The sequence below is a fragment of the Esox lucius genome, chromosome 23 (genome assembly GCF_011004845.1).
Source record: "Esox lucius isolate fEsoLuc1 chromosome 23, fEsoLuc1.pri, whole genome shotgun sequence".
NCBI classification, from domain to species: domain Eukaryota; kingdom Metazoa; phylum Chordata; class Actinopteri; order Esociformes; family Esocidae; genus Esox; species Esox lucius.
In genome coordinates, this window is record NC_047591.1 from 23511875 (window position 1) to 23527651 (window position 15777).

At 47.5% G+C, this 15777-nt stretch overlaps 1 protein-coding gene across 2 annotated transcripts in view; it reads right to left on the reverse strand.

The window, feature by feature from the left end:
* Window positions 1–14419, reverse strand: part of dcc (DCC netrin 1 receptor) — a 254985-nt gene extending 240566 nt beyond the window's left edge. For both annotated transcript variants that reach the window (XM_029117184.2, XM_029117182.2), the window contains exon 1: window positions 14015–14419. In XM_029117184.2, coding sequence (XP_028973017.1) covers window positions 14015–14102 — 88 coding nt within the window. In that variant the 5' untranslated portion in view covers window positions 14103–14419. The remainder of the gene's footprint in view (window positions 1–14014) is intronic.
* Between the last annotated feature and the right edge of the window lie 1358 nt (window positions 14420–15777).

A 15777-nucleotide genomic window follows, 5' to 3' on the forward strand; every position in this document is an offset into this window, starting at 1 on the left:
CGACAGGGTTGCTGTTGTCATCTAAAGGTTATTACCAACATTTCACAGCATAAAGTATGGACAACACAAAACTTATAGCCACAGTTTTATTCTTACTCACCTCGACGTCAGTATCACTTTCAAGGACGTTTCAAACCTCGTATCACCAAACACAGAAACAATCTCTTCTAACGTATAGAGTTGTGGCCTGTCAGAGACCCCTCATCCAGATCCGACACCACAGCCCTGTCAGAGACTCTCATCCAGATCCGACACCACAGCCCTGTCAGGGACCCGACACCACAGCCCTGTCAGAGACCCTCATCCAGACCGACACCACAGCCCTGTCAGAGACCCTCATCAAGACAGACACCACAACCCTGTCAGAGACCCTCATCCAGACCGACACCACAGCCCTGTCAGAGACCCTCATCCAGACCGACACCACAGCCCTGTCAGAGACCCTCATCCAGACCTGACACCACAGCCCTGTCAGAGACCCCTCATCCAGACCCAACACCACAGCCCTGTCAGAGACCCCTCATCCAGACCGACACCATAACCCTGTCAGAGACCCCTCATCCAGACCGACACCACAGCCCTGTCAGAGACCCCTCATCCAGACCCGACACCACAACCCTGTCAGAGACCCTCATCCAGACCGACACCACAGCCCTGTCAGAGACCCTCATCCAGACCTGACACCACAGCCCTGTCAGAGACCCTCATCCAGACCGACACCATAACCCTGTCAGAGACCCCTCAGAGACCCCTCATCCAGACCGACACCACAGCCCTGTCAGAGACCCCTCATCCAGACCCGACACCACAACCCTGTCAGAGACCCTCATCCAGACCGACACCACAGCCCTGTCAGAGACCCTCATCCAGACCTGACACCACAGCCCTGTCAGAGACCCTCATCCAGACCGACACCATAACCCTGTCAGAGACCCCTCAGAGACCCCTCATCCAGACCGACACCACAGCCCTGTCAGAGACCCCTCATCCAGACCCGACACCACAACCCTGTCAGAGACCCTCATCCAGACCGACACCACAGCCCTGTCAGAGACCCTCATCCAGACCTGACACCACAGCCCTGTCAGAGACCCTCATCCAGACCCAACACCACAGCCCTGTCAGAGACCCCTCATCCAGACCCGACACCACAGCCCTGTCAGAGACCCTTCATCCAGACCGACACTTCAGCCCTGTCAGGGACCCGACACCACAGCCCTGTCAGAGACCCTCATCCAGACCTGATACCACAACCCTGTCAGAGACCCTCATCCAGACCTGATACCACAGCCCTGTCAGAGACCCTCATCCAGACCGACACCACAGCCCTGTCAGAGACCCTTCATCCAGAACTGACACCACAGCCCTGTCAGAGACCCTTCATCCAGACCCGACACCATAGCCCTGTCAGAGACCCCTCATCCAGACCGACACCACAGCCCTGTCAGAGACCCTCATCCAGACCCAACACCACAGCCCTGTCAGAGACCCCTCATCCAGACCCGACACCACAGCCCTGTCAGAGACCCTTCATCCAGACCGGCACCACAGCCCCTTCAGAGACCCCTCATCCAGACCGACACCACAGACCTGTCAGAGACCCTCATCCAGACTGACACCACAGCCCTGTCAGAGACCCCTCATCTCTGTTGGGTGGGTGTGACTGTGTCACAGAAACAAAGACTCATATTATCTGATTGGCAAAACTGGTAATAACTTCATTAGTTTGACACTATCTGCTGAGAGCCCGTCGCGGGACATTTGCTGTAATAAACTGCCCAAAACAATAGAAAGGGTTGGGACCATCGCAGTCTTTTTAAAAGAAAGGAGCTTGGACTGATATTTATATTATTACCATCATTTTATTGGTTAGGTAAATGAACTGAGAACTGACATTCATAGCAATGGCCTGGAAAGAGTTAAGTGCCTCTCTCAGGAACCGAACAGCAGATTTTTCACCTTGGCAGCTTAGACATTCACCTTCTGTCAACTGTTTGGATACAGTGTTTCCACACCTCTGTACAAGCACATCCGACTCCAAGAAATTTTAGTAAAATTAATTAATCTCGTGCTACAAATGTCCTTGTTAAATAACCACATACACTAATGTCCCACAGTCAAAGTCAAGAAATATTTGAATACATTTGATTGATGGATTGAAATGTTTCTCCACTTTACATATTGTTCGTTTTGACTAGACGTTGGTACAGATGTAACCATTTAACGAGTGAATTTGTACCACAAGATTAAATCACGTTACCACACCAGATTAAATCACGTTACCACACCAGATTAAATCACATTACTAAACCAGATTAAATCACGTTACCAAACCAGATTAAATCACATTACCAGACCAGATTAAGTCAAATTACCACACCAGATTAAATCATATTACCACACCAGATTAAATCATGTTACCAAACCAGATTAAATAATGTTACCAAACCAGATAAAATCACGTTACCACACCAGATTAAATCATGTTACCAAACCAGATAAAATCACGTTACCACACCAGATTAAATCACGTTACCACACCAGATTAAATCTCATTACCACACCAGATTAAATCATGTTACCAAACCAGATTAAATCATGTTACCAAACCAGACAAAATCACGTTACCACACCAGATTAAATCACGTTACCACACCAGATTAAATCATATTACCAAACCAGATTAAATCACGTTACCACACCAGATTAAATCACGTTACCACACCAGATTAAATCACATTACCACACCAGATTAAATCACGTTACCACACCAGATTAAATCACGTTACCACACCAGATTAAATCACGTTACCACACCAGATTAAATCACATTACCACACCAGATTAAATCACATTACCACACCAGATTAAATCACATTACCACACCAGATTAAATCACATTACCACACCAGACTACTCAACATGAGACACAACACGAGATAAAAAAAACATGTTACTAAAACGGACGTAAGGAGAGGAGACAAACCTTTGCTAACTTGGCAGCAGTATTCCGGCTTCTTTTATCTCTAATAACTCCATCAAAGTCCAGCTGCCTGAGGCGAAACCAATTCAGTAATAATGACCCTGGTTGGATGGTAGCAGGCGTGTCTTCTTCATCTCAGTCCAGGCTGAGTGGAGGTTCATTCTGAAATCAAAGGCTCTCTGGGTGCCTTTGTGTCAACACACGGCCTGGTCAGGACCTGTAATGACCCGGGATAGACCCACACACCACTCCAAAACGGTCACATGGGGGGAGTCATCATTATCTGTGTGTGTGTGGGAGGATGTGTGTTTCCTACAGATCAATTACCTGGGTGAGATTATTTAACCCGCAGGGGGGGCAGCACAGACTATTGCCTGTATATATTCAGCCCTCCAGCTGGTTGTCATGCATGTCGGTTTGTAAAGTATATAAAGTATATATTATGTGTGTTTATGATGTACTTAAGGAAATGGTTAGAGTAAGGTTATGTTATGGTAATGTTAGAGTAAAGGTTAGGTTAAGGGCTAGGGGAACAGTGAACATGGAATTCTGGGTCAGTTTAAGGTCCCCACAAGGATAGAAAAACAAATATGCATGCGTGTCTATGTGTCCGTGATTGATACATTGCTTGTTTGATTAACGATAAATAACACCTGCAACATTTCGCTGTTATGAATCAACGGGACAATACACCAAGAACAAACAGACCTTCCAGAGAAAAGAGCTGGGCAAAACCAACTAAACAGCAGTAAGAAACGAAATGCCCCCAACTGATGTGTGGGTCACTACAGACAGACACCCCTATTTCAGTTAGACAGGACTCCGGCCCGTGTCCTAAATGGGACACTATTCCCCATCTGGCCAATTGTGCGCTGTGGTAGAAAGCAGTGGAACCCTATCTAGGGTGCATTTGGGAGGTGCTCCCGCTCACAGTGTCATTACTTTTCATTACAGCTCTGAGATGTGGTCTGAGTGAGAGTGAGAGGCATCTGTAATGAATTGTTTGCATATCCTGAGGTTGAAGCGCCTGTAAGGATGATGACATTACAGACGGTCCCCAGTGGACACCCTGTCCTCTTTATAGCACACTACGGTTAAGCAGGCCCTGGTAAAAAGTAGTGCACAGTCTGGATAATAGTGGCCAATTTGGCACGGCCTTTCTTGACCGCAGAGCCGCCTGCCCTTAAGCACTGAATGGGTGCAATCAACCAGCATTATGGGTTCATGGCCAATACGGAGCCCAATTACTTTGGCTGTAAAAACGGCACCGGACAAAGTCCAAACACAAGGGGTTGCAAACGGTCCATTCATCAGAGCCGTTCACCACCACCCGGTTCCGCCAGTGATCCCAGACGTGGACTTTGCGGGTGTCAACGCGGTTAACTCAGTCTGCCGGCATCTGGCTGTTTACCCATCAGCCCCGGCGCGTCACTTTGGACTGCCTGGCGAAGGCTTTCCGGTGAAACCCGACCGCTCCGCAGAGGGGATGGACATCTGAATGTATCAGCGCTGCGTGACCACATGTTAAAACACAAAGACGCAAGACGTGAGCACAGACACACGGACACACACACAGACACACACAGACGCACACAGACGCACGTACGCACACACAGAGCCGCAGCAGCCAAATTAACCTGGTGCTCGAGCCCATTGTTTAGAACACACACACGGAGGAACAGAACATTCAGGACCTCATCACTCCAAGCTACCTGCAGGAGGACGCCTGGAGCTCCGTGAGGGAGTCACACACACGCACACAGAGAGGGACGTACATGCGCAGACATACAGACCCATGCACACGCACACATGCACACACACACACTAATCAGAGGCCACGGCAACTCACACACAGGCCACCCTCTCCTCCACCCGGAGACAGATGGTGAAGCCGCTACGACAGGGAACCAGGCGGTCATGGGAGGGGGATTGACAGATGCGTGAGGGAGCGCTGATTGTCATGGTAATGTCGGCTGACCCTCTGAACAGTGAAGGGTCTTTTCAACGTTTCCTGTCATCGGCTTGTCTCTTTATTTCTCCACCAGGCCACGCCCACTGTGTCACATGTGGCTGCCTGAATGACCCGTTTGTTATTCTGGCCACATCTCTGCCTTCTCCCTCTCTTTCATCCCTCTATCCATCTCTGCCTTCTCCCTCTCTTTCATCCCTTCATCCACCTCTGCCTTTTCTCTCTTTAAATTCTCCCTCAGTCCGTCCTCCTTCACCTTCTCCCTGTATCTTTCTTCCCCTCTCTCCCCTCTCTGTTCTTTTTACCCGTCTTCTCCCTCTCTCTCCCTTCCTCCATTTTCCTTTTCCTTCTCGCTCATTCTCTCCCTTTCTCTCCTGTACCTCTCCTTCTTCCACTATCTGTCCTCTTGCCTCTTAATTGACCTCTTCCCCTCTTCAGCACAATGCTGATTACATGGGACTTCCCCAAGTTTAAATCAGAGCAGATATTTCCTTCAGAGAGTAGACACTCCATAAGTACAACTTGGATAAAAATAACAAAGCAATATCTTCTTTAGAAATATCTCTCCATGTTGGAAAGGTAAATTCATGAAAATAACCCACCCAGTGTGCAGATCCTATGATACATTAAATCAGGTAAAGGTGACCAGGACAGGGCGTGTTCTAACATGGCCCCTGGTTGATACCCAGCCAGGAGTCAATAGCACCAAGCCTCTAGGTCACAGTGCCCGTTTAACCGTGGTTACTGCGCCTCTTTATCTTTGTGTTACAATTACGGGGGTGAAAAAAGTTGCCTGAGACATTTGTACAAACATTTAGTCAATATCAGTTCAGTTTGTGAATAAAACACGCGTCCTGCTGGTCGATACAGATGTTATCTCGGTACGACAAGGCACTGGGCACAACTGCAGCAGTGATATGGAGTCCCTTCCCACCTCCACAGTACACTGAGCAGTCAGTGGGGGGCAGGGTGGGGCAGGTAGGGGCATTGTGGGTTGGGAGAGGGCGGGGCAGGATGGGGTGGGGAATGGTGGGTTGGGGATGGGTGGGGCAGGCTGAGGGTATGGTGAAGCCAGATGGGGTGGGGCATGATGAGGTGGGGCAGGGTTTGGTGGTTTGGGGCAGGGCAGGGCGGGGCAGATAAGGGTGTGGTGGGGCGAGGCTGGACAGGTAGGGGCATGCTGAGGGTATGGTGAAGCCGGGTGTGGTGGGGCATGATGAAGTGGGGCAGTGTGTGGTGGTTTGGGGCAGGATGGGGCGGGGCAGGTAGGGGTGGGGTGGGGCGGGGCAGGCTGAGGGAATGGTGAAGCCAGGTGGGTTTGGGCATGATGAGGTGGGGCAGGGTGTGGTGGTTTGGGGCAGGATGGGGCGGGGCAGGTATGGGCAGGGTGGGGCGAGGTGGGGCATGATGAGGTGGGGCAGGGTGTGGTGGTTTGGGCCAGGGTGGGGCGGGGGAGGTAGGGGCAGGGTGGGGCGGGGCAGGTAGGGGCGGGGTGGGCCAGGGTGGGGCGGGGCAGGTAGGGGCAGGGTGGGGCGGGGCAGGTAGGGGCGGGGTGGGCCAGGGTGGAGGGGAGTTGTGATTAAAGGTTGTGTAAGAAAGGATCCCGCCCCACTCTGTTAAGAAAAAATGGAAGGACGTGGAGGAAGACGAGGAGAGGAGTAGTAGGACAAGAAGGAGGAACATTAGAAATACTTTGGCAGTCCTGGGTTGTTAGCTGGGTTGCATGTAAGCAGGCTTGATTTTATGTGGATCGTATTAAATAAAAAACACCAGCGCCTGCAACCAACCGAGAGAGGAATCAGCAGAACACATCAACAGGGTGATGACTGGGGGGGGGGCCATATGTTTGTTTCAATGTCTCTCCTCTTGGCAGCTGCTGTGATTTTGTGGATGGATGGCATTGTCGGCTGGCTAGAGAAATGAATAATAACGTCTCCTACATCAATGCAACCCCTGTTCTTAACATCTACAACAGATGTGCATCACCTAGGAAATATACCTGCCTGTGTCTCAAATGGCCCCCTAGTTCCCATGGGGGGCACTACACCTGACAAGGGCTCTGTTCAACCTTTATGGAAGGAATAACGTGCACTCTGCCTGCCATGATATCTGGGCTCATCGGCTCTTCATTCCCGGAGCACTCTGAGTGGGCAGATTAACGTGAACTGAAATAAGGACACTTTCAACCGGCACCACTATTAATCTGTTGCGGCGTGTCTGAAAGGATCTGCGGTCGAATTGACCGCGCTGCTTGTCCAGATGTGCTTTAATGACACAATCAGCAGGTTGCGTCTGAACCTGGAGAATTAAAGAATGGCGGTCTCCCATTGACAGTGACACGGGCCACGGATGTTAATTGAGATCTCCCACGTCTCCTCTGTCCTTGGCGCGTCACTGCACCTCCTCAGACCTCCCTCCACTCCGCTGCACCTCCTCAATTCTCCCTTCAGGCCTTCAGATATGCTACTGGGTAGTGTCTGGAAAGCCATATGTACCAAACCCCACCCTACTCCCTACATAGAGTGCTGCTTTAGGCCAGGCCGCATAGGGAACCGGGAGACGTTGGGGACGCTGGTTTGGCAATCGTCGCTCGTTAATTACAAACTCCTGACTATAGGCGGTCGGCAAGATGGCCAGCCAAACCACAATGCTGTCCCCTACGCTGAAATCAATGACAGTATAATCTCTACAGCCAGGAGTGATACATTACCAATGAGCCATCACAAGAGCCTGGACGGCAGGATCACACACACACACAGTCAGAGACGTTTGACAGTGGATCTCACGGAGGCAGAAGGAGTGAGAACACAAGGGTTAAGGGCTTCAGCCCAGGGTGCCAAGCAACGGTTTTCACAGCCATAAAGACCACAACTATCTATCTGGCAAGAGTATACACACACACACACCCCCAAACCCACACACGCACGCACACAGACTCACAAACAGGCGTGAGCACACACACCCACACACACGGGCGAGAGCAAACACACACCCACCCACCCACACACACACACACCCACACCCACACACACACACACACACAGACTCACAAACAGGTGTGAGCACACACACACACCCACACACCCACACACACACACACCCACAGACAATGTTCCATTTTATATTGATCCGATGGATAATTAACTAGGCGTCTAACTGGTTCTGTCTTGTCAACTAATCCACAGTTCAATGCACATCTATCCTTTGCACGTTTGATCCTTGACAGCATTTGACCGAATGTTGTATATATAACACAATACTACACATTTACTCAGACTCACATTCAGACTCACACAAAGACTCACACTCAGACTCACATTCAGACTCACACTCAGACTCACATTCAGACTCACACTCAGACTCACACTCAGACTCACATTCAGACTCACACTCAGACTCACATTCAGACTCACACTCAGACTCACACTCAGACTCACACTCAGACTCACACACAGACTCACATTCAGACTCACACTCAGACTCACATTCAGACTCACATTCAGACTCACACACAGACTCACACTCAGACTCACACTCAGACTCACACAGACTCACATTCAGACTCACACTCAGACTCACACAGACTCACATTCAGACTCACATTCAGACTCACATTCAGACTCACATTCAGACTCACACTCAGACTCACATTCAGACTCACATTCAGACTCACACTCAGACTCACACTCAGACTCACATTCAGACTCACATTCAGACTCACACACAGACTCACACACAGACTCACACACAGACTCACACTCAGACTCACATTCAGACTCACACTCAGACTCACACACAGACTCACACTCAGACTCACACTCAGACTCACATTCAGACTCACACTCAGACACCTTCACAAAACAATAACATTTCAAAAGACATGTTATCTGCCTGATACACCTAAAGTACTTACACTGTGAGGAATTCTACCGTGCTTTATGTTCACTTCTGTACTTTGTGTCCACATCTCGGTTAAATAAGAGGTTTAGCACTGAAAACACATCATTTTGAGTTTGAACACAACTGTTACAGTTGACGTGATGTGAAATGCAACGCAGCCCGCAAGCCTTTTCAAGATGAATGAGAAACGTATCCTGAATGCCACCCTATGGTCCCTAGTCTAAAGTACGGAGAATAGTGTCCAATTTGGGAGCCTCCCTTTGCAGTAAGGAAAACAAGCATACGTGTTTATTTCTCTCCCAACAGATGCTGTACTCCTGACAAAGATAAATAAAGCCGTAAGCAGCTGGATGCCTGCGGAGGATTGACTCTGTGAGTTTGTTTGGATAGCTTTGTTTTTTTAAGTTGACATTGGTTGGTGATATGAATGGGATATAACTGGCATGACATTCTGCTGTACCACAATGGAGGCAGGAGGCACGTCCCAAATGGAACCTCATTCCCCATAGTCCTCTACTATTGACCAGGACCCAGGGGCTAGGATCAGAGGTTTGGGATGTGGACATACTCCAGAGCTGGTGAAGCTCTGAGGGAACTCACAAACCAGAAACTTGAAGGGAGAAAGTTGCAATAGTTAGGGCCCTGCTTGGGGACCTGTTAACCAGGTACTACGGTATGTTTCTCTGAGTGAATCCCAAACTCACAAACCTTAAGCGGGTCACATCCCAGTGATGCAGACACACCTGTAAATGTGGGTCTTAACTGAAACACAGAAACAAGATAAACACAGCACTAGTTACTGTGGTTAAAGGCTGAACGTCAGACACACAGGCAACTCCACCATCCACAACATTGTACGAATGTAACACACGTATTCCTTTTGATTTCTTAAAGGTAATGTGTTTCAGCGGTCTTAAGAGGACATTGTTATTGTGCCAGAGCTCATGTTGTCACATGAACAACGAATCTAAGGTTTCCAAAAGATGAACCATTCACAAACAACCCTCAGAATTCATGAGATAAGCGCTTTTTCTAATTACCCCTTTTTCATTAATTACCCCTTTTTCTAATTACCCCTTTTTCATTAATTACCCCTTTTTTACACAGACAACAGGAGGCAACAATCTAAAATGCTGCTGTATTCACTGTATGATGAGAAACACAACCAATGTATGATTTTTCCAACAGCAGTCAAAATGAACAGCCTCTCTGGTGTTGACGTTCTTCAGAACCATCTGTTCCTGCTTCCAGAACCCAAGCATTACCACACAGGTTGATCCTTATGCAATATCGCGGACAGGAGAATGTCACAGCAAGGCACGTCACCCAGTGAACTGAACTAGTTTGGAAAATCACATCACGAGAAGTTTACTTCCCACAAGTGTGCAAAACTTGTGCCCTGTCTCATCTAGTTAGTGTGTTCACTCCATGAAGTCGGCGCAGATCTAATTAGATATGAATCACAGAGGCAGGGAGCCCCATGGCCTTGTGATGTCATCACCACTGATGTTGTTTATGATGTGCCCCCGGGCCAATGGCAAGAGTCAAACAACGTTAGACAAATCAACGACAGAAACGTGTTCTAGCTATTCACACACCCTAAGCAACTGACAGAGGACAACTTGCCTCCCGCTGCACTGGGCTCCAACCGGCTGCATGGTTTGTTGCTTTTCTTGGTTGCTATTTAACAACACAAGTATTATACATACCTGATCATGCATATGTGCAGGCGTAACTTAACGTATATAACTAAGTGTTTATAGTAATGTACCGCCCCACCGACAAACTGAGACTGCCAGGCATCAGAAATGGTGTGTAAAATGTCGCCCCCGAACTACCTCATCTGAATTAACATGCGGACACCAGCGGCCCACTTTACAAGTTGATCCAGGATGTGCCAGAGATTGTTGGAGGATGCTCGGCAGCTCCGGAATATATATATTGTCTGGAATGTCCGGAGATCCCTGAGGGGAACTCTGAGAACCGCTGGCCTGGCCAGCATGTGTTCCTCATCTGTTCCGCTTAGTTACAACAGCCAGCAGAACGACAGCAGACTGGTGACCAGCCGGTAGGCCGAGGAGAACCCAGAGGTCTCAATTGGTTAATGAACGGATGACAACCAACAGAGAACAATATACATGTGTTTGTGTACATAGTGTATGGAGATTGAGAAAATAGGTAGAGGGAGATCTCTGATCGACGGACCTCTACAGGAGCTACAGATTGACTATAAACTTCGATACATCGATAGATGCCTTGCCACCATGAAACAGAGTCTCCAACTCAGAGGGTCATGTTTTAATCCCAGCTGGAGGCAGCAGGCAGATCTTTGGTGCCAATTTTGGCAAAAGCCCAAAAGTTTTACCCATTGAACACTTACAATATATGCCTGTATTTGCCAGGGAATGTTTTTTACATTAGGTTGTTGTAGAGTTTGGTTTAAATTCTGCACAGTCTGACCAACAGTTAACAAAACCAAAAATGACAAGTCAAAAAACGTTGTTTATCTACACTTAATCCGTTTAAATGGACCCCCCCAAAAATGAAACAAACATTTTAATATATATGCCTACAGCTCACAGAGTGAAACGCCAACCAAAATCTGTGTTTGTTGACTAGGGTCCTGAGGTCCAAGTCACAGACTAACCGCTGACCGGGTTTGACTTTATCATACACAGTCTCCCTGTTAACGAATCATAAAACGGCTGAAAATATCTCAGGCTGTTGGAGCTGACTGAAACCACCAACCCAAAACCAGCCGTTCTGCAGCATACTGCCATAGCCATAAAGTACACACACACACGCACACACACACAAGGCAATGTGTACTTCCACACCGTACCCGTAAAATTTTCCGCCACTTACAAAGATTAGTGATGCACTATATCTAGGGTTCCCTTTGCTGTCCCTCCCCCTCCACCAGCTATTTTCATCATAATGTTTTCCAGCTGCAGGTCTACGGAATAAAACGCCCCCACGTCCTGAGAGCGGTTCGAAGCAAAACCTCCTTACATCCCGTTGTTATAGTTACATATGAAGTCTTAATTAATTCAAATTGTCTCCCTGTATGTTCTAAATGTTTCAGTTGCTATATGTTCTAACTGTTCACGTGTTCTACACGTAACCGCTCAAAGAAGTCACATGACGTACACAGTACCGTTTAATAAGACTTGTTGCGTTCCCTTTGTTGCGTGTAAACAAAAGCACAACAGAACAGATTTGCATACAACTACATAAAGTTGGATCGGACGTGGGCAGACGTCGCAACCGGACTCCTGGGTTCTTCATCACAAACTGTGCTTTTACTTTTGACCCCTCAACGGCCAAGTTCAAATGCAGTTCAGCCGCCAAAACAACATGTTTTTTAAGCCCACTTCTCAGAATTTGAAATGGGTCAGTTTAATCCACGAAGCACACTGCGAGCTTTAGAACCGGGAGACTGCAAATGGTACGGGGGAGTGTCATTTGGTCAAAGCCCCGAGCTTTACTTTGACTAGTCTACTTAAGACACTTGATTAAGGGTGGCATTTGGACAGAGGGGTTGAAACACTGATCGTCTCTGAAGGCAGCTGACAGTGCTTGTCATCTGCTTTCCCGTCACATGGGGTAATACTCTGGTTAGAATTCAATGAAATCAAACTTGAAGAGCGATGAAAAACACCAGACTATTGCCACGACAGAGTGCAGACGGAGAGACGGGCCGTGTCATTTCGGCGCACGTATCCCTGCTCCTCGGTGGTGTGTGGATGAAGCAGACGTTATGGAGACGTTATGAAGATCCCGCCCTGTCTGCAGGCAGAATCACCAGGTAGTGGAATAATCAGCACGCCGACTAGCGCGGAGTTAACGTCTTAGAAACGTCAATCCATATATAACGGGCGTCCCTGGTCAAGTTTGTGACGGCCTAGTGGATGTGACGGTCCGACACTGCCCGCTTCCCCGTGGGTATACCAGTGAAAGGTTGGAGGTTCCAAACCTCTTATATTCATTCTACAGTCGATGTGTTTTTCTCCTTTTTGCCAGGCAACAGATTCATAAAAGACAAGCGATGCTACCCGGGGGCGCAGAAGTTAACAATGCAATTCAGCAGCCTCCGTTCAATAGCGGTAGAGCCGTAAGCAACTGCCGGTGAAAAGCTGCCGGCGGCCAGAAAACCAGCCCTCCACCATGCTCCTCTCCGGGTCGCCAACACACAGGCACATACGCAACACACACCCTATTTGAAAACCTCTCCCTGACTGACTGACTCTGTCGTTCTCTCACACACCCAGCCTATTTAAAACAGCCTCTCTCCAACCGAATTGTTTCTCCATTCAAAATCTTTTTGTGCAACACCGTAGAATACTAATGAGGATATTCTCATTATGAACATTTCCAATTAGAAACAGATGCACATCCCCAGATTAAAAACAGGCTGAGTCTCTGGAGTGCTAGTCTAGGATGTTACCAGCAGTTCATGTCATAGTAATTAAGCTAAACTAGTGTACAAAGATAGGCTATTTGTATGTGTGCGGGTTTTCTGGGTGGGGAGAGGATTTAAAGTAGACCAGTAGTTCAGTACAAGGGTCTGTATAGGTAGAAAGCTCAACACCAATAAGAAAAGTCAATGTGGTTAAATGTACAGTGCTCTGCTGTATTCAGCAGGTGAATTGACATAAACATACTGTATTCTCTCAGCGAGCAGGTAGTTAATTATGTTAACTAGGTAATATTACACATTTTATTGGAGAAATCAGCAAAATGAAAGATGGATATGACACTAAAAGGCATCACATACAGAGGTTCGGACACATACCAAAAAAAAAAGGCAAACAGCGAAAGAGAAAAAAATCAGCAGACAGAAAAGCAGAAAATTGCCATTTCCGTCAGCCAATCAAAAGGGAGGTAAAAGCAATAAAACGAGAAGTAATTAACGGAATGACAGCCTTGATGGGTCCCCCGCTGTGAATAAAACCCAGTAATAGTCAAGCGTTAAGCTGTCGTTGGCTCTGCAACAGAACCAAGTCCAAGACGCAGGCAGCGTTACCTCCAGCAATAGCCAACAGCCGACGAGTCAATTCAATACATTTGCATGCAACACACCGCACGCTATCTTCATGTGGCAGCGCATACCCGCATAGATGACCTGTATCCACACTGAAATGTGTTTTGTTCTCACTTACCATATGATGTGGAATCTTCAGCGAGGTAACATAACCAGACAATCACCGAAAGTCTTTTCAGCCAAATACATCCAAATGACCTCTCCATGGTTCCGCTTCGCAGCTGAGCGACGCTCGTGCCACTATCGCAAAAATCCTTCTCTAAAACCGCACAACGCACAAGTCAATTCATGAGCGCCGTGCGTATGGAACCGAGTGCCCCCCCCTAAAACAATCTCCAGATACAATAGCAACGAAATGCAGGTACTGCAGAGGTAGTTTCCAAGTTCTGAAGAAAAAAAACTAAAGCCGTTAGTTCTCCATCTTCTTCATCAGCAATGCTCCCAGCTTTGCTCTGTAGAAATCCCCAGGAAGACTTGTAGAAGGACTTGCGGGCTTCAGCTCACTCGTAACGGGAGCTGTCCAGCGGTTCACTGTGAAAGACCAGAGAGGGAGAGGGAGCAGATGGGTAGGCTACACGAATTCATTGATCTAAAGCAGTAGGATGGAAAGAGCGGAGTGGGACAAACTCCGCTGGAACGGATTGGATGCTCGGCGGTTCGATGGAACCGGAGCTCTGGCTGTGTAAAATGATTGAGCTCGTCTGCCATCTGTGGTGGAATAATGAACTAAAAATGCCCCGTCTCCTGAGTCATGCCGAAATGCCGTTGAGTTGTGAGATCAACAGATCAAATTATTTCACTTAATTCCGGAAATCATTTTTTTTTAATTCTTGAAGGTATTAACTTTTAGAAAATGTTCCACTTTACTCATTGCTGCCTGAGGACATTTCTCAAAGGGGAATTGTATTAACTGATAAGAAATGAATAGTTAAGAGTTTTTTTGAATATGACACTCCGAAGTACACATACATTTAAGACAAAAATATTACAAATCCATGAAAAAAAGACTGGAAAATCATTGTGACCGTTGGTTTCAGTCTAGTGTTTTGGCTCAGTATGTTCCTGTGGTTGTCTCTAGGCAGAAGCTCCCAGGCCTGAGTTGAACACCTACAATCTTGGTCCCATGGCAAAGATGAAGATCATCCTGGCCAGGTGCAATTGATGGGGAAGAGGAGAGAAAAGGAAGGTGAGGATGAATATGAGTAGGAGGAAGGAGAAAAGGGCAGGAGAATAAGGAATTTGACTATAAAAGGAGGAGTGCAGGGAAGTGAAGGTGCAAAGATGTGTACCAAAAGGGATTTGGTGAGTTACAGAACCTTGATGAGTAACAATTAACTTTATTTGAGCTCAACTTTGTCAAGTTAACTAGCCTATTATTTATGCAAGAGAGTGAAGATGTTAAGTAAACTAGGCCAATAGTTAAGTAGAATATCAACATATCCTGTTAACTAGGCTAATGGCTAATATAAGTACGTAATCTCACTCAGAATAAATGTAATTTATGACATACAATCAGCATGTGTTTTGTCATTCTGCGTTGACCAAAGGTTTTGTGCTTCCTGAAAGCTTTCCATTCTTCTGAAAGCCCCCGAACCCCCTGCAAAAATACCAATTAAATAATCAAATACACCCATCAAAAGAGGACTGCTTAAGTCAACACATTAATGACAACACTGCCTATTATCACGAAACACACGGCTTGCGTTCAAAATGCCACCCTAAGCCCTAGTGTGCTACTTTGGACCCTGGCTATGGGGGACGCGTGGAAAACGGAAGTACCCTGCGTGGAATAGAGTGCAGATTGGGACGCACCCACAGCCCTATTCACTCACGGTGACACCCAGCCCCGCTTGCTTCATCTCTCAGTGTGGGGTTGATGAG